This window comes from Ruditapes philippinarum, unplaced genomic scaffold (genome assembly GCF_026571515.1).
Source record: "Ruditapes philippinarum isolate M1 unplaced genomic scaffold, ASM2657151v2 ctg1465_1_1_1_1, whole genome shotgun sequence".
Classification (NCBI taxonomy): Eukaryota; Metazoa; Mollusca; class Bivalvia; order Venerida; family Veneridae; genus Ruditapes; species Ruditapes philippinarum.
This window is the reverse complement of record NW_026852415.1, coordinates 85,674-106,696: the sequence shown is the minus strand read 5'-3', so window position 1 is coordinate 106,696 and position 21,023 is coordinate 85,674. Positions and strand designations below refer to the sequence as shown.

Genomic DNA, 21,023 nt, shown 5'->3' with positions numbered 1-21,023 from the left:
ATATGTCCACGGACTTTAAACTTTATTTAAAGCCTGGAATATGTCATGTAATGAACGTGTCCAAGAAAATGTTATAAAGCGATCAACTCATGCGAAAACCTATAAATAATACTTCTAAAATCTATTTGATTAGCCGTTAACTCGCATGACTTTTGTGTGTGTAAAAATACGCGCTTTTCCGTTTGCCCCGTGGGCGCCCCAATTACACAGGTAAACAATCAACCGCACTTCGTCGCAAAGCATTGTAGGATAGATTTGAGTCATGGCGGATGTGAGATAGGAGAAATTCGTTTATATTCCGTGACTCAAAAAGGATTTCGTACTTTCTACAGCATTCAAAATGGATTCTTTACCATTAATTTATTCAATTTTATTTTCGGTTTTAATTATATTTAAAGGTAAGTTGTTGAATATATCTAATAAATTTACCTTATGAACACCTTTACTATTTTATTGGTGACACACTTTTTGAAGTTGACAGTTCTATTTGAAAGTAGTGAATATAGGTGTGTCATCCGGTCACGTTAATTTGAATATTATAACAAAGTTTTGTTGAAATTATGTCTAAAATCTGTATTAAGAACATAGATTTTAGCTGAAACATTTAAGTTTACAGCAGTATTTTAAGTTGTATATGTTTTTACCGTTATTATATATATAAATTGCCTTGAGGCCCGGGGTAATCAGAGCTCCAGCGATAATTATTGTCTGGTATGGGGTAGACAAAACTAACATGTATTGTAAAGTGGATATTAAGATAAGGTTCTTGATAAATATTTACCTTGAGGCTTGATTTTTTTCTGTGTTTATGTATCTGGAAATAATTTATAGTCTGACAATAATGTTTGTTATACAAACTTATACCAACTTATTTTTTTATAACAAAGAAATGTTATTTTTAAGTTTAAAATTATGACAACTAATGTGATTTCGTTTATATACTTAATTAATAGTTAAAAACTCACTTAAGTTTAAAATTATGATACCCAACATGTTTTTTAGTTTATACTTAATTGATAGTTAAAAACTCACTTGATATCAATTAACATATCTTTGCATATAGGATTGAGCTATATTTGAGTTAACTCCAATTTTTTTTTAATATCAATTATTAAATTTTATAAACATTAAAAAGAATCAGAGCACTCTTTATGCATTCAACTATTAGAACTCAGTGTACATTAATCATTATAATTATAAAATTCATAATTTGTTGCCGTAATTAAAGCAGCATTTAGACTCCAGATTCATGCTATTTTCTTGAAAATTTTGAAAACGTATTGCATAATATTGTGAAGAAACCAAAAGGAAGCATTTATATCAATGGCACTTGAAAGCCATGTAAATTACCATAAAGAAGTTACTATATATATGCAAAATAAACTCTTACTGCAGTGTGCGTTAGTAAAACAGTAGAAATATTGTTATAAAAACTGAAAAATTAGTCATTAATCACACAAAACATGTAAATTATTACTTGCATCTTGAATCTTTTTACTTTTTAAAAATTATAAGTACATTTTTCTAAAGTTTGATTTTATTGACATACTTTAATTGGCTCATCGAGAGGCATGCTGCTTTAAAATTTCGGTCTAAACTGAATGGAAGGAAATAAAATGACCAAATAGAAAGCAATAAAGTAACATTTTACAAGGAAAATATAGCAAGGGTTGTACTATTAAAGCTTTTAATCTATGGGAAAATCTTCAATATTTTCAAAATTTTCACTTTTCTTCATGATAAATAAAGTTTCATATCATGAGATGTCAGAGTATCCCTGTATAAGTTGGAATAAATTTCAGGCCACCTGTTGGAAATGTTTATATTATTGTCATTATAAGTAGGGAAAGTGTCTAAAACCCTTCCTTTTCCCAGAGTTTCTCAAATATAAACAAATACAAACCAGATGCTGAGCTGACATTATCTGAACTTTGCATGGAAAGCAAGCAAACTGATTTCTGGTTCCAAAGACATTACCCAGGCTTAGTTGTAGATCAGGATTAAATGCAATTACTATTTGTTTTATTGCTCTCCAGATGTGTTCTTTGTCCATTGACCATCAGTAAAAGCTTTTCAAAAAGTATTCGCTTAAAAGCCATATATTAGAAAATTAAACATTTTATACACTGATTAAGATGTCTTTTATGGAATTAGTAGAATATCAGATCCATATTATTTATAGTCTACATTTTCTTTTTTCTTTTGGTCATTTTCTGGTCAACAAATGAAAAAATAAAAAGTTTTTATCCCATGTATCATTATACATTACAAAGCATACGATCATATTTATTCAAAAGCTCTCCTATAAGCAAACAAAGTTGCTTGCTTTGGATCATACATGTAGAAAATTAAACAATTAATTTGAAGTTTCTTTCATCTAATTCTTTTTGTTTTGGCTCTTAAAACTAAAGCAGCCAGATTATCTTGCATGCTGCTGGAAAAAAAAACAACCTAAAAGATCATTGTGACAAAATTTACATACAAACTCAATTTGTTTTTATAGTTTTAAATAATACAACTTTATCAAAAATTCTTTTTTAATAGTAGTTGTTTTTATTGTTTGAAGTCAATATTGGTTTTAATCTATGTATTCATACTAGCTTTCTGACTTTGTTGGAATAAAAATGTGTTTTTAAAGGATTAGAAATAGTTTAAATGCTGGCAAATGAGATATTATCAACAAAGAGTTTGTTTACATAATCAGCTGCAGCATGAATGGTTTAAATGTCATGTATAGAGGTTTTTGTCAAAACATGCATTTATGCTAAAATAGTTTTCGTAATAAACTCAGAGGCCAGTCATAATGTGTTTATTGCCTTCAATATTACCTTTTGACAGTCATTTATATTACATAAAATGTGTATACTATATACAGTTCAAATTAATAAAAAGGCATGTTTCATATTTATAATTTAGAGATTTGATGCATCTTTGGAAACAGGGCATCCATTAGTGGAAGTTTGGGAGCCATTTACTCCCTGATTTTGGCTTGTGACTTCCAAAATAAAATGCTTTTCCTTCTTTACCTATATAATATGACTCCCAATGGGAGCGGTGGCCTAGTGGTTAAGGTGTCTGCCTCTCAACCCAGAGATCATGGGTTCGAGCCCTATTTGGGTCACGACCATGTTTCTTCATTTGACACCAGTACTGATGAGGAAGCAGGCTCGAAAGTGATTAATATTAAGTTGCAAGAGCTTGTTTAAATGAATATGTTTAAACCAAACAATTTGCAGTATCTGACTTCCAAATTTTGAAACCTAATGGAAGCCCTGTATGGAAAGCACAGTCACAGATTCGGAGGTCCATTGCTAGATTGTAGGTTACTTGGTGTCAAGTTCATTGAGTTATGACAGTGCTATATTGTATTGGAAGATTATTATGGGGCTTTAAACCACCTGAATCTGTTTTGAAAACAGCCAATCATTGTGTATTTTATAGTACTATTAAATTCAGGTTTTAGATTGAATTTGTAAAGCAGTAGATTAATGTTTAAGTTGACTGCATTCAGGGTCGTTATTTGTATAAAACGAGACTATTTAACTTGAAAAAAAAGCGCTATATAATGGCGGGGTAGATATACACTGGTAGCGGTTTATATAAATGTAAATAAACAGAGCTCTCCATGCCTATTAGACCATGTTCCATGCAATTTATCATCCCGATCATATTGAAAGCCTGCACTTTGTCAAAGTGTTTAGATAGAAATGTCAATGGCTATTGTACATGCTGTCAATGTGTTTATATTATTAATAAATGCATTGATGACGTCCATAATTAATTACTGGTGAATAAACAGGCCTGCACTTTGCAGGGTTTATATCGATTTCCTTCAAACATAATGATATAAACAGCCTTTCATTTTTCATAAGTTGACAGTAGATATATAAGATAGTAAAAGAAAAAGTGTGTCGCTCTTTAATCAACTGGTGCCCAGGTGCATTGTGTATCATTAGTTTGACATGCTCTCCCTAATGATTTAACACCTGCAAAATTATAGCCTTCAAATTGTGATTATTTACAACCAGATTTTACTTTGTTTCACAGGAGGTCTTAAAATACACTTTGTGTGCATATATATATGATAACTTATCATTTTATGTAAACACTGGCTCCTAAAGTTTGTTAAATTTTTTTTTGATTTGCAGCTGAACGTTCTAAACTTTAAGCAGTTGGCCTAGGAAGTTAGTCTCTTTGAACACTAGGGAAAACTATATAAAGTACCCTTATCTTGCTGAATTTTTGTAGTACATGTCAATAAAAGTTGGCCTACCTTGAAATTGTAACAGTCCATTTGAAAGTAAAAGGATTTCATAATCAAGATACTAAAATTCAGCTATCAACGATACACAGTCTGGCGGCAGGCCACAGGCTGGCATGGCCCTGTACTTGTGGCAAAGGCTATAATAGTTATAATGTAAGATGTATTTAAAGAAAAGAAAAAAAAAACAGGCTATTTTGTTTAGTTAATACAAAATTGTTTTAGTTCAGTTGTGTTTAAAACAAAATTAGCTTATGATCATTCCTGGAATGAAATAGTGTTTAACCCATGATGGGGTTTGAACCCATGCGTCCAGTTATCCTTAAATTTCTAGTCCCACATGTTAACCACTTGGCCATGTTACCGCAAGCATGAGCAAGTTTGTTTGTGCGTTGGAATAATTATTTTAATAGGATAATCAGCTCAAATTGACAATAGAAGTTCTACAAGTTTTAAAAGTGAGAAATATACATTAACCCAATTAACATGCTGAACCTAATAAGACATCTTGAAAAACCTCATGTTCTGAGTCTGATATAATTACTGGGTTGTCTAAAGATATGTAAATATTTGTATTTTATCTATAGCCAATCCAATTAACTTAGATTGTTTTTTTAATTGCAAAAAGAGGTGTGTGACTCTTAGATTAAACAATTTGAATATTTTAATTAAAATATAGTATATTTTATTTGGATTTATATTCATGAAACAAGAGAAAGCCTTGATCCGTTTGTAAAATTGCTTTATTTTGTAATATTATAAGGCAACATATTAATGATGATTCATTGTATTAAATGATAAGGTTATAACTATCTCCTTTAATTAATTCTGTATTAAGAATAATTTTTGTTGTTGATTCATTGTGTCGGAAGCTTTAATCTTAGGCATGCATTCGAATGTTTTCCTGGAACCAACCACAATACTACATGTATCAAGGTTCTTGCTCAAGGAAACAAAAGCCTGCCCCTGACAAAGTTCAACCCATGCAGCCAGCAATATTTTGATTACTTCCCTAATTTAGATGCATTAACCTCTCAGCCGCACTGCCACATAAAGAGAAATATATATGTGTGCATGTGCTGATAAAATGATAATTATCTCAGTAACTTTGAAATTTGTCATTTTCATTGAAGTATAATTCAGTAATGACATGTGTTTTTTCTTTTGATCTTTGAATGAAAGCTGTTTGTATAGTATTTTAGTTCCTGGAAAGTGTACAGATAAATGTACAATAACATACTCCCTTCCTGGTTTAAAGAGACTTCCTTAAAAACTTGTTAATTTGTGTACATTTGCACATCCATTCTTGTCAATGAAATTAGGTTGAGCTCCATCATTTACAAAATTTGACATATCAACTTCACTATTTACCCTCAGGGCAAGAGGAGCGCTTGATAGTAATATTTATGGCTGGCCATGTCAGAAAATATACAAGTTTTAAAGAGGGTTTTAAGTGCCCATTTTCAATTTTTAAATAGTGCTCGTGTCGAGTATTTTACGTTGGACAAATGTCATAAATGCTATATTAAACGAGAAATGTTATTTGTCTACACTTGATATTAAGTATTTATACTGGAGCAGATTGCCTATCAGTTACTTTATGAACAAAACAATCTATAAAGTATTGTATTTGAAATGAGACTAGGTTAGTGCATAGCTTCAAAACCTGTTTAAGGGCATGCCTGGTGACATGCCAGGGGCTTAAACTACAGTCTAAACAAAAAGTGGCTACAGTGCCTGAAACAGCAAGTAGCTTTCATTAAAAGTAACAACTGTCTTTAAAATCATATTCTTCCGGCTTTTATCATAATTATATTATGTACAATTGTTGCGTTATTTCAAGTTTTAGCTAAAGTTGCCATTGCTATTGTTCAAAGTCAGATTTTATTGCACTTGTTGGTTTTAAGTTTAGTGTAAAAGATTTATTTACTTTCTAACAAAATTAATGTGAGACTGCTACATATATCTTTACATATCATGTTATCAGAAAACAAATTTACAACTTTTAAAACAGGACTTTAAGTGATTAAAAAAACAAACTTAACAAGTTAACATTGAATTATAATTGCAAGAGTGTCTTAACTTGGCAGTTTCACTTCACTGTTTTATGCTAATGTTAAAACCGATGTTTTGTTATCTTTTGTAAACATTTTAGAATCTCAATTGTTAATTTGAAGAGAAATTTTTTTTTTACCCATCCATGTATTGTGACAAGGTCATTGTCACTAATTTAAAAATGTGTATTGTAAGTAATTGGATAGGACTGTAATGTGTTTGGGACCACTCCCAGCTTGAGGTGTTGGATGACAAATGGGGCAATCTTCATCAATAACAGGGAATTGACATAGTTTTGAAATGACACTACAGTGGCCATAATAACTAACTGTTAAGATTTGTGGAGTTTTTTTTTCTGGTAAATTCAATTATGTCTGTATCTTGTCTATGCAAGGGTTGTTTTTGATGAGCCGTGTGGGGTACTACTGTAAGGTTCAATGGGCCACTTGCTCTTCAAAATCTTTGTATTTTGTTTATCTGTCATATGAAACTTAAAGTAAAAAGAAATAAAATAATTCAGATAGGTTATTTAGATAGGTTATCTGGAAAAAACTGATTAAAGAAAGTATGGTTTCTTAAGTTTATGTTTTAGATAAAATCAATATGATCAACATGATATTCATTTATATTGTCACCTAAGTGCAGTAATGGATTATTTCCTATTTTCAATAGGAGTTAATCCGTTGCTGCACTTAGGTGACAATTTTGACTTTCGGCTATTATTGATATTCTGGGATAATCAAAGTCTGGATTTCTAAATTATTAAGCAGAGATAAAATTAACTCTTTAAGCTTGTGGCACTAATTATAAGCCTTTGTCATCAATGTACAGCCTACTCCAGCATACTTCCACACCAGTTCAGCCTTCCCACCAGTACAGCCTACCCCAAAAAGTAGGCTTTTTAACTCAATGCTCAACTCTTTGCCTTCTTACCCATGCAGGGTTGGCAAAATCTGATTTTGACCGACTTTGTCTATAGTCTGAAGCATTTCTTAACAAGTGTGTATGATATTTTTATAGTAAATTCCAGAAAACTTCCACTTGTCCGCACAGGCTATGGGGCAACCTGGGCAATATGGACATTTGATTTTGCCGTCCCTGCCATCATAGTGTCATGTGACTAATGCAAGACCAGCTGGCACATGGTCTGCCCTGTTTGCTATTCAGTCAGTACATATTTTCAAATTTTCCCTAATAATGATGAATGTATTTGTATTTGTCCAGATTGAAAGATATTTTAGCATGGTAAAGGTTAAACAGCGGAGGTGTGACTTAAAATGGGGTAAAAGAAAAATGTATTCAAAAAGCAATAGCTTTAATTGTGTTTTCTCATAATTTTTTCTCAGGTTGGTGAAATAAATTATTCAATATACCATCTACATTTTCTTTTTAACACATTCATGTAAATGGACACATATAGCTATGGTCACAATCTGTTTTGTTTGCATTGCAATTAAGAAGTGTTTATATTTCGTATAAAGCTCTAAATCCATTCTGTATTTCAGGTTGTAATGGGTTTATCTTGCGGAGATTATTTGCCAATGATAAATGTCTTTATTTATCAATTACCCCTCTCACATAGTACATGCTCAAGTTGTTATAATTCTCGAGGCCTTTATTTTTTTATGTGGGCCAGCTGAAATAACTTGGTATTTTAGTGATTATGGTACTTTTGGGTAATTTACATGGTTTAAATTCCTTGCGCTTTTTATATTTAGGTAATTGTTATATGTATTGTCCAAAGAAAAAGAGTACTCCTTTTCTTTAGCTAGGTTTGAATTATCTTTGAAAATTGCCTACACCAATTATGCACACTGCAGTTCAAGCGTTTTGGTGTTTCTTGTATTGTTTGGCAATTGAATTTGGTCCAATAACCTCAAATATGATCAATTGAACCATACCATCCTATCGGTATGATATGCATTATAAACAATTTTAAGCCTTTTATATTTGTAAAAGAAGATTTCCATTTGGTTTATAATTTCTTTTATTGTGTTGTTGTATGTATAGGAAGTGCTGTATGCATAATTCAACACTTTTGAGAACATTATTGTAAAGAAAATGGTGAATCATTAAAAATTCATTTATGATTTTTGATAAGGGCGGATTTTATAATGATTGTATATATCAAATATATGAAACTTTATTCTTTTTTTAAGTCTGTATTTTTTGTATTTTTTCCAACATGAGAAAGTTTAGAGAACATGTCCCATAATTATTGAATTATTTTAATACTTTTCTGAAATGACATGAATAATAAAAGTCCTAATTTTTAAATGAGTTTTATTGAATGTTACAGTTGATCTTTGTTTCCCATTTAATTTTCAAAGAGTCAGTAGTGATATTAAGGAGGCTTGTACTTTGGATATTTAATAGTTAATGGTTCCAATGGCAAGCTAACTGTACAAATTGAGGATGGGTTTTTAAGATTTGAATGCTCTAAATAAAGTTAATTCTAGCCTTCCCGAGCAGTTGACTGCATTGTGAGATTCATCCAATAATTTGCCATAAATATAACAATATATACATGGTTTTTTATTGACATAGATATTAAATGGTTCATTAGGGAAGCTCTTTATCATTTACACGCCTCGTTTATTTTCCTGATAATTAATTTTTAATAGTTTTTTTTCTGGGATGGGAATTTGTGATCCACAGACCAAGAGCATGTATTTTTTGTTCAGATATTTTTTTTTAAAAGTAGGGTAGAATCCCTTTGAGGCAAAGGAAGACAGAACTTTAACTGACTATAAATTATATATATATATGAAATAGGATATGCTGTAAAACATGTAATGTCATCTGATTTTGATCTTTTGACATAGTACAATTGATTGATTGTTTTTAAATCTATATAGCTAATCTGCATGTGATCAATACCTTGGGGTATAATCCCGTGAAATATGGCGGTCTCGGTGTCATAATCCTATTGTTACAATGCGTAAATAAACGCAAATTGTTTATGCTCAGGTATGAATGGAATTTGACTTAATTATTCACTCCACTCTTGTGAACTGGACATTGAGAGATTATTGAAAAGTTATAATTTGCTGACCTTAGCTCTATTCCTCTTTATAATACAATTATCTGAATTTCTTTAAACGGATTTTTCAAGGTTTGGTTTTGATTAAAATATATATAGAATAAGGGTTAATATACTGTTTTTGCGTTATTTTATATGGCCCAGTGACTTGACACATCACATTAGATAATAAAATGCATCATTTAACCGTCTGAATGCTTAAACTATAACAATCACATGTCTATGCAGACAGAGCCTACATATGGTTGTGATGATTCTGAATCTGCTGCTGAAATTAATGGTCACCTATTTTTTAGCTTGACTATTTGAAGAACAGTGGGGCTATCTATAATCTTACTACTCTGGGTGTCGGCATTGGAGTCGGCCTCAGTGTTACACTCTTGTTAAAGTTTTTCATACCAAATCATATCCCATTGCCCCCTAATGATATTTGATTGTAACTTCATACACTTACTTGAGAATGATGGTCTATAACTCAAGCATGGATTTTGATAGAATAATGGCCCTTTTTAAACTTAAAAAAAATCTTGGTGTAAGTTTTAAATGCAACATCAATCTTCAAAATGCTGAAGGTATTCACTTGAAGCTTAATATCAGGATTATACATTATTGGAGGTCACTGTTCATGGCCCACTATTCTGACTTAGATTTTGACAGTTATAGCCGATTTTGAACATGTATGGAAAGTTCTTTGTTAAAGTTCTTAAAATTACAGAAGGTATTCACTTGCCACTTAATATAAATCACTGGGATCAAAATTTGAGGTCATTTTCAAAGGCCCATTTCTCTGAAATGGATTTTGATTGAGTAATGCTAGATGTTAATTAAAGAAATTGTTTAAGTTTTGCTTGAAACATTAATCTTTCAAAAAATTCACTTCAAACTTAATTCAAGCTTTTGAACAAACACTTTCCAAGGTCCTTAACTCTGACATGAATTGTGAAAAAAATAAGGCCCTGGGTATAACTCTTTTGTCAATATTCAAGACTGACATTTGTAACTGCAGTGTCATGTATATTATTATTTGTATTCTTTTGAATGAAATCTTCCTCTTTGTTAATTTTTACATTTACCAAGCTCTTGCTAGTGCACTGTCCTACTATAAGCTCCTGCTGTGTTCAGTGACATATTTGGTTTTGATCTTAACATGTTGAAAATTTACACATTAGGTAGAAAGAAGTTGCATAAACTGATTTTTCAGATAGCTTATTTGTCATTTTCCTGTTTTTCAGATGTTACATCCTTTACATTAACTGCATCGAAGAGTGCTGACAAGGCTATTCTTGGTGATAATCCATTTACACTATCGTGTGCATATACACTAACAGGAAATGAGCAACTGTTTACAATAGAGTTAGAAAGAAAAAGAGACACTGTTAATACTGAAGCCTTTGAAACTATCTTGACTTTTCAAAATCCAAGCAGTCCATTAAATTTTACTTATCAAGATACAGCATTGGAAGATAGGACTGTTGCAACAAAGCCAACAGAGGAAAGTAAAACAGCAACTCTTGTTTTCAACACAATAGAGTGTGATGACAAAGCCACATACAATTGTAAGGCTTTGTACACAGATGGTGCTGTAAAAACTGCTGTGAGTTCTGTATCTGTTCTTGTAAGAGGTAAGCATATAACTTAAGTTTCCAAGATATTTTTATGCCCCCACAGAGTGGGAGCATATAGCGTTGCACTTGTCCGTCCGTCCGTACGTCTGTCCGCACTACCATATAGGGATAGGGGGCCATCTAACTGTAAACAGAACAAAAGAGAACAATAGAGTTCATTCCGTAACAATAGAGTAAGGGGCCATTGGCCCTCTATTAAACAATAGATAATAACAAAAGAAATGGCCCTTTATTCCATTTCGGCCGGACGTCCGTCCGTCAGTCCGAGCCAACATTTGATTATTATGAGCTTCATTCCGTAGTTAAATAAAGAACATAAACTCATAAAATTTAAAATTAAGAGCTATTTTTTGTTTTTATGAGCTTATTTTGCTTATGGACGTTGGTCCAGGTGGTGTTTATGAGCTCATTTGCCTCATAAACATCAAATTTTGGTACGTCCGTACGTCCCGAAATCTTGTGAACGCAACTCCTCTTAAACCGGATGGCAGATTTTGCTTAAACTTACAGGGATGAACAACCTTAATGTGTAGATGGTAGTAAAGGAAGGAATTTTTGCTGCGACCAAATTTAACAGAATTATGGCCCTTTGTTGATTTTTTCACTATATACTATGTAGAAATTTTGTGAACGCAACTCCTCTTAAACCGGATGGCAGATTTTGCTTAAACTTACAGGGATGAACAACCTTAATGTGTAGATGGTAGTAAAGGAAGGAAGTTTTGCTGCGACCAAATTTAAGAGATTTATGGCCCTTTGTTGATTATTTTCACTATATACCATATAGAAATTTTGTGAACACAACTCCTCTTAAACCGGATGGCAGATTTTGCTTAAACTTCCAGGGATGAACAACCTTAATGTGTAGATGGTAGTACAGGAAGGAATTTTTGCTGCGACCAAATTTAACAGAATTATGGCCCTTTGTTGATCTTTTCACTATATACCATTTAGAAATTTTGTGAACGCAACTCCTATTAAACCGGATGGCAGATTTTGCTTTAACTTCCAGGGATGAACAACCTTAATGTGTAGATGGTAGTAAAGGAAGGAATTTTTTCTGCGACCAAATTTAACAGAATTATGGCCCTTTGTTGATTTTTTCGCTATATATACCATATATATGTTGTCAGTGGGGGCATCCGTGTCCTTTGGACACAGTTCTAGTTTCTTACAGTATTGCCCTTGAAAAGACTTTGACCAGTATGCATCTTAATATATGTATACCTGACAAATTTACCACTGATGTAATCTGCTTGAAACCGCACACATGTTTTTTGTATTAAGACTTATAATTGTAGATCAATTTCCAAGAACTATAACTCCATAGTACGTATTTTTAACTGAATTTTACCAATATTATTCACCTCTAAAACAATTGTCTCTGGTTTGTTTGTTCGATAATTTTTTACTTATAGAAAGTGAATACAAATGTTTGATCAGATTTTTGTTTGGTGTTGATTCTGATATTTTAGTTGTCACTTTATTTAAATTGATATGTGAAAAAAAAAATGATTTTTAAAATATCTTTTGCTTTTTCAGCTAATACATTATTTGAAAAAGATAAGACAATTTCACATACACCATCAGCAAGCTTAGAAGAGGGTGATGACGTCACATTTCAATGTAGTGGGGATGTGGGTAATGAACCAGTCGGCCATCTTGGCTGGTTCTATTACCTCAATAACGACACATCATTTCCAATCAATGCCTCTGACAAAGCAGTATCGCAAGCACCAGTGTATCAACCAGGAACATGTAGTTACAAACGAACATCAACACTTCAGTTGAAAATGCTCAGATCGTTCAATAACATATTAGTGCGCTGTACTGTGCAACAAGATAAATACAACCAGTTTGGAGATGGTCATGCGCAGACTACGAATATTCAAGTATATTGTAAGTATCTATAAAGAATACTGTTCCAAGAGTACAAAATTATTGTGCTTATTGAGTTTAAATTTGACAGAAATTAATTTTTCTTCACAATCGCTAATCTTTGATTAATAAGTTTGCACATTATAATGAAAAAATAATATTTCATGGCAAATATTGTAAAGCTGTAATCATGTTTTTATTATGATGGAAGGTTATTAGGAGAAAACCTTGCTTCTTGTCATGTCTTAATAAAAGATACAGAGGATACAAGTACAATTACCTAGAATATTACATAATTGAACTTTATGTACTGGCAGCAGCAATGATTTGCATAATCCACCAATTTAGGTTGAGTAAAGTCTGCACATCTAGAAAGTTGGCAAGGACTATTATTTTATGTTGGAGTGTTCAGTTTGAGAACTTTGATATTGAAATCCCTTAAAATGCTATTGGACTGTTCCATGGTACAAATTTAGCAATGTTTAGCCTTAAAATCAGTTCTCAATGATTATAGATCATAAAAAGTGTAGCTTTTAACTTTTAAATTTTATACATTGCTAATCTTTCTCTGGTCTATTTTCAAGACCCTCCAAAGGTTACTGCTATAGCTGACAAAACAGTTGATGAAGGAACTGATTTGTTGACCTTGAACTGCGTAGCAGATGCCAATCCACCACCGACGTATTCCTGGCTTCTACCAAATGGAACAGTGACTGACGGTCAAAGCGTGTCACTCACAAACCTTGAAGTTGGAGACAACGGGACATACACCTGCTTAGTGTACAATATATACAAACAAGTGAACCATACAGCAAATGAAACAGTGTATATCGATGTCCGTAAGTAAAGTTTTAATGATATAATTAGCATCAAAATTTTGCAAATCAGATAATGAGCGCAAGCAACTATGCGCAACTGTCCTTGCAGCAAATTTAATATTTATGACAGACATTGCAATACACAATTTCCTGATTTCCTGTGTGGCTAGAGAAATAAACAGGTATACAAAAAAACCTGGATTACCGGAATATATAAATTAGATTTAGCGGTGGGACAAAGTAGTACTTGGCTTTTAGATGTTAACCTGCTATCATATCCTGGTAGAAAACAAAGGGTTTTATGTGTAATGGTTGTACCTTAGAGCTCTTTAATATCATACGAGGTACGACCTTTATGCACTAAACTCTGGGAATTTATATACACAGAAAACCACTTCTAGAATTGTTTTTATATAATATCAGCCGAAACTAAAACACTAATCTGGCAAGTAACAAGCAAGTTTATATTGCGCAAATACTAGTGCAGCTTTCTGTAAGGATTTTAGGCTATTATTTTTCTCTTGTTACATCTTGTTTCAAATATCTGTTTCGTCTGGAAATAGTTACCTATTTCGGTAGTTTGTCACATGTAATATCTGTTTAAATTAATGTTTTTATTATTCTTGTAGTTTTTTTTGTTTATCTTGATAAATGTTACTATCTTCATAAATTTGCTTTTTCTGTAACTGTACTGATCAGTTTGTTCACATTTGTGCTTTTATATGTTATTTACATCACATGACTGTCACATGGTTTTAATCTAAATCTGATTTTTTCCACACTTTTTTTGAATCACTGCAGTTAAAAACCTTTTGTTTAAATATGTTAAAGAATTCACCAAGTAAAGGTCATAAAAAACTCTGATGGTTAAAAAACTCTAATATTACCACAGTATGTAAAGCCTCATGGACCATTAGGTGAGGCTACATACATATTTGAAATTTGTCCAGTTCCTTGATACCATATGCGACCACAGTGTTTTCATCATTCTTGAGACTGATGGTGGGTAAACTGGTACAAAATTCATATATTTTCCAAAATGGTGGAAAGAAAATCGCAATAACTGCACAAATTCATAATTTATCTGTTGGTGCAACTTGTTTTTCTGCAGTTTTTCTAGTTTCGTTGCAACTTGTTTTTTCTGCAGTTTAACTAGTTTCAAATCAAATTGGGTAAGCCTGGCTGTTCTTAGAAAATAAAATAAAATAATAAAAAAAATAAAAAAGAAAATAAACCAAAAACACTGATGACCTCTCAGATGTTTGTTGTGACCTCAGATGAATCATGTGACAGTCATGTGACCCAGTGTTCATGTGTAAACATGTGCTGGCTGTGTGATTTTATTTCCTACTGACAGAGAGACACTCACCTGAAAACCATTTCCTTCATAAAACATTTCATCCTTTAACAAAAATTACAATACTAGAATTCTATAGGTGATGGCTTCAGCTTGACCCTGAAAACATTAAACAGACTTTCATGACCTTAAACAAACCTGAATTTTCTCAGAGCGATTGATAAACACATTGTTAAGCTGAAGCTTTGAAGACCTTTATTCCTTTGTCAATATTTCTTCTCCTATACCTAAATATGCAGCCTTAAGATATATTGCTATATTTCAATACATTTAATTTTTGACATCTCTCGTCAAAGAATGAAAAAAAAAAAAAAAAGAAGTAGGTGAAGTAGGAAATTGTCATGGAATTACAAGGATATTGTATCCATTTCTATGACAATGTCAATGAATGAGGCATAGGTTTCATGCCTTTAACTTAAAAGAAGTTTTAACAGAAAATTTGGGGGTGTATAGCCTCGTTCTGTAAAAGAAAGTATGTAACTTGATAGTTCAATGCAAAAACTGTCCGAGCTAGACTGACTTGAAGAATTAGCTTTAGCTGAATTAGTGGAAACAACGCAACCCTGTTAGTTGTATTTTACGTCTAGTAATTGGATTTCGATCCATATTGAACATATAACCTTTTTATTGAAAAATGGTTATATAATGTAGATTTTTGCAATCATCTTGTAGTTCCATGTAACCTCCCATGCACCAACCCTTTACCTTTACCTATGTCTATATAGGCTAACATTTTTGCTTATTTCACATTTATATATTTCATTCATTATTTAGTTTTCTTTATTTCTTTTTGTTTTATCAGCTTATTTTCTATATAACAATAACTATCATAGGCCCGTGGAACAGTTCTAAAGGTAGAAAATTTGTGCTATTATAAAAAAAGAATGGGCATATTAATCATTGACGATTCGGTCTGTTCTTTTGGGAAAATCATGTTCAATTTGTTAAGGTTCTGGAACTGTTTCCACTCTGCTTTAATAACTTTAAAAAAATAATTCCTGACTTTCAATTACATGCATAATTGCATAGTTATATTATTATTATTTATGTAAAAACGTTTAAAGGTGCATTCCATGCTTGTATAACATAGAGGTATTGTTTTTCAATTTCAAAACAGACATATTTCTTTATTCAGAAATATGATACACTTGAATGTACATTAAAAAATAAAGACAAGAAATTTTCAGTGGCAATATTTTGTTTCCATTATATAAATTATGTTTAAATCTTTGAGCACTGTAATATGTAAGGTCTGTACAAACAGGCATTTAAGGTTGTGGAGGTCCCAACCCACATGCCAACTTCTACCTATTATTGCTTTAATTTGTTTAAAAAACAAATAGATTACTATTTTGCAAATTCTTATCTACACACACTGATCATGCAAATCAATAGAAACTTGTTTCTTGTCTAGTAAAGAAATGATATAATATTTATACATGTGTAGTGTCAGGCCTGTTTGAAAATACAATTTGTATAGATCTAGTATCTAAAGGTTATTGCCCTTAGATAGTTTTCAAGTACTTTCGTGTCTAGTAATTTTGTTTAGATAACAAAGAAATTGCATGTTGAGTCATCAGCACAGTGAAATTAAAGGATGTAAATCAAGAAATAGATAGACAACAACACTGTGTGTGTGACTATATAATTTTATCACAATTATATTGTGTATACGGGTTTGGTATGCATCTTTAAATTATTGCCTTGTGTGTAGGAAAATGCTAGTTCTTTATTGTAGTACAAAATGGTTAATTGCATTAAAGTGTGTCATTTTTAGCTCGACTTTTCTATGAAAAGGGGAGCTATCCTACTCGCCCCGGCGTCGGCGTCGGCGTCGGCGTTAGCGTTGGCGTCACACCTTGGTTAAGTTTTTCGTACCACCCCACTTTATTTCAGAAGTATTACAAGTATGGCTTTGAAACTTACCATACTTGTTCACCATCATAACCTCCATCTACAGACAAGAGTACATAACTCTGTCAAGGTTTTTGACAGAATTATGGCCCTTTTTTGACTTAGAAAGTGTATTGAGCTTGGTTAAGTTTTTTGTACCACCTCACTTTATTTCAAAACCATTGGAGGTATTGCTTTGAAACTGACCATACTTGTTTACCATCACGACCTTCATCAACAGACAAGAGGACATAACTCTGTCAAGGTTTTTGACAGAATTATGCCCCTTTTTGACTTAGAAAATACATTGAATATGGGTAAAATCCACTTATTGCCTTAACCCTTTGAGATATTGCTTTGAAACTTTTAATGCTATTTCACATCATTACCCCCATCTGTACGCAAGAGAAGGTAACTCTGTCAGGGATTTGTTTTAAAAATTAAGGCCTTTTATCGACTTAGAATCTTGGTTAAGTTTTTTGTACCAGTCAACTTTTTGACTGAACTGGTTGAGATATTAAATTGAAAGTTGGAATACTTGTTTACCATCATGGTCCCAAACATGGGCAGGAGAAGGTAATTCTGTTAAGGATTTTATTTGAATTATGGCCCTTTTTGACTTAGAAACTCAGTTAAAATTTTCATTCTTGTCCACTTGTTGACCTAACCATTTGAGATATTACTTTGGAAGTTGGAGTTCTTATGTGCCATCATGAGACCTATCTGTAAGCAAGAGAAGATAACTCTGTGAAAATGTTTCTTGATTTGTACTTAGAAATTCCTAGTTAAAGTCTTGTGTGCCCTTAACTGTCAAAGTTTTGTTTTATAGGCAAGCACTAAAAAAGTCGAGCGCGCTGTCCTTCTGACAGCTCTTGTTTACTACAATTCTGACATTTTTATGTACGATATAAGTTATATGTGTTAATGCATACAAGCTGGACAGTTGCTGTGATTAGTAAGGACATACTGAATGAAAACACACTAAAAATTAAAGTGTGTCATTTTTTACTACAATTCTGACATTTTTATGTACGATATAAGTTATATGTGTTACTGCATACAAGCTGGACAGTTGATCTGATTAGTAAGGACATGCTGAATGAAAACACACTAAAAATACAGCAGTTGCTTTTTCAGTAACTGCTTTTAACTGGTCTATAACATAAAAGATTGGTATTTTCTTTGAAAATGAATATACTTAAAGAAAATAAGTTTGAGCATACTAATATTTACCCTTAAGTCAATGATTATCAAATGCAAATGAATTGTTTGGTAAAGTAGCTCGTTAATAGGCCACGTTTTTTTATGTATTTAGAGCAAATAAAAAAAAAAAACAAGTTAGCTAGTTCTCAAGACATGGGACTGCTTGCCTCAGACTTTAGAGGGTTCAGTTTCTGATGGGGACATTTGGATTCTTTCATGTAAGACAGCTCTCAAGCTAGCTGACAGCATTTGGATTCTTTCATGTAAGACAGCTCTCAAGTTAGCTGACAGCGGAGGTTGGTGGTTCTACTGAATGCCGCCTTGTGCCTGAAATAATGCACAGCGGTATATCTGAGGTCATTTTCTACCAGTAAAACTGAAAAGTCGCCATAAGATTTTTACAGTGTTGATTGGTCTTAAAACCGTACAAAAAAGCAACCTGCAATGTAACAGATCTATTAGACTTAAACACATTATGTCAACTGTAGTACTGTCTTTAAGTATTATGTTGGGTTCAAAGGGGAAATTAATAGATAGTAATAAACCTTATAATAATAATGATAATAATAATGATGATGACTGTAATAATGGTAATAAAAAATGATAATTATAAAGTGAAAATCTTTTATTAATAAGTTTTTTTTTTGCCATTTCTGCAACCACATCAAAAAAAATTGTATGTTACCATACTTCTGAAATGATCCAGACACAGCTTTTTTCAATTCACAACATGTGGGAATTGAATTTTAGCAGTCTAATAAAGTTATGAAAAAAAAGTTGAGGCATTTTTGTTTAAAAAAAAACCTTTGGCACAAACATAAATTTTGAATTATCTGATTTTGTGATAATGGTATCAGATAGTATGGTTTGACTTGATAAAGATTCTTTACAAAATGTCAAGTTGTATGCAGTTAACAACATAATTTATGTTTAAATGTCACTGTACTGTTTGTTGCTAGCTAGTGCATGTGTTTGTATTTTTGAACATGTTGTCTGTGTGTTTAATTCTTATGTTTATAAAACATTTGCTAGACATAATTTATGATTTTACATGCATTGCGAGGCTTAAATGTCCCTTGTTTTTCATGCGCAATCTTGTTGGCATAAGAAAGTTACAATTAAATTAGGATAAGTTTTGTGTTATACGCCCTCATAAGATATGAATCACATGATAAAAGAATTGAGTGATTTTTCATTTTATTTAACTGAATCCTACAAAAGGCATCTTCCCAATAGAAATTTTCTCTAAAATCATGCAGTTTTCCCAAAAATCTAACTTACACCAGCTTTTTTGGTTCCCAAATTTGCAAATTTGTAGATAATTTTTCCCAAAAACAAGAGACTAAGTAAGGCCTTTTCCCAAATAAGTGAAAACACATTGGGAATTAATTTCAAGTCCTTTATACACAAACAGTATTTCATTGCTTTAATTCAGTTTTCAAAACACAATTGTGTTAATTATAAATTTTAGAACAATTTTGTCTTTTTTGTCCAGTACATAACGACATCAATGTGCCATGCATCGTAAATTAAATTCTGTTATTTTGATTTCCTAACCAGGGTATTGATTTACCTTGGATGTTTCAAGCAATAAACTATGTGGTTTTAAAAGCAGTATTGGCAGTTTAATTAGACTGCGCATCCGTTAACAGTCATGTGGTACCACATTAATGCCTTCTTTAATAGAGACACTAATTGTAATTTAGCTATTGTTCTAAGGTTTTGTTACAAATTGTTTCCTGTTCCAATATGTTGAAATATTGATGAATATTAAAGTCATCTCCTTTTTCCCGTCCATGATAGAGAAGAAATTATAATTAAACCTAATAATACCATTTGAAAATGCTGGCCAGTTTTCAATTTGAAACAGTCTATTTAAAGTGAAAGGTTACATGTCAATATCAAAAGACAAAAATTGAGCTATAAATAGAGCAGAGCTTGGTCAGACTGTATGGATGTAAAGTCTCATCACTTTCAGTTCATGCAGTTTATGGGTCAAGTGGTGCCAGTCAGCACAACCTGGCATGCTGACATTGTTACTGATGACTACATACTCTCAGCAGCTGTCATATTCCAGTCAGGGTCTTCCCTGAGCAGTAACATGGTAGATGCATGATGCCAGATTGACTGATTTGCAAACACTGAGCTGACCCCTAACCTGAACCTGCATAACTGGCTAGTTGATCTGGGTTTACCCTGGTCAAAATGTAAATGTTTCTTTTACTAGAGCATGGCTCAAATTTGATTGAATATCCTACCTCTATGATTTTTATCTGGCTCAAAGATAAGTATTGAATGAAAAGAATTTTTCAACAATTTTTGCGATGATTATGTAACAAGTCTGCAGAAAGCAAGGACCATGATATTTTCAAATTCTCTCTTTTTAAAAGTTTTGATTTTATATCAGATATTAAACATTTACTATCAATATAAATGGGATGTCATAACTTGAATTGATAGTCCATTTTTGATACACTGTAACCCCCCATGCAGTGCTGGTGTGCTGTTTGTAGATTATACCCTAATGATAAAGTACCATTTGTATAGTGAAAAGCTGTGTGACATATCTTTGTTGCCTAAAAACAAGCAATGCCCTAGGTATCTTTGTAAAATTAATGTTACCTGAATTACTAAAATTGTGAAATAAAAACTACTTTTTAATATCTTTTTACATCTTTAGAATTATGTGAGAGATATTATGTTTTGAGATATTGTAATTAAGCTGATAATTTTAACGTTTTATTGAAAAAAAATTGTTTATGTCCTGCAAAAAGCAGCTGATTGTATTACTTACAAAATATGACTTAATTATGACTAAGCTCTGAAATTCAATTCATTTATGTAAAAATGTTGCAAATTAAATAGTTAAATTCATACATAATCATCTTTT

General features: G+C 32.0%; 1 protein-coding gene across 5 annotated transcripts in view; it reads left to right on the top strand.

Annotated features, from left to right (window-relative positions):
• Window positions 1–220: 220 nt before the first annotated feature.
• LOC132759723 (carcinoembryonic antigen-related cell adhesion molecule 5-like) overlaps window positions 221–21,023 on the top strand; it is a 34,878-nt gene continuing 14,075 nt past the window's right edge. For 3 of the 5 annotated variants that reach the window (XM_060751566.1, XM_060751574.1, XM_060751558.1), the window contains exons 1-4: window positions 221–398; window positions 10,592–10,981; window positions 12,527–12,883; window positions 13,447–13,701. In XM_060751566.1, coding sequence (XP_060607549.1) covers window positions 341–398; window positions 10,592–10,981; window positions 12,527–12,883; window positions 13,447–13,701 — 1,060 coding nt within the window. In that variant the 5' untranslated portion in view covers window positions 221–340. The remainder of the gene's footprint in view (window positions 399–10,591; window positions 10,982–12,526; window positions 12,884–13,446; window positions 13,702–21,023) is intronic. The other 2 variants (XM_060751550.1, XM_060751545.1) reach the window with 1 other exon arrangement.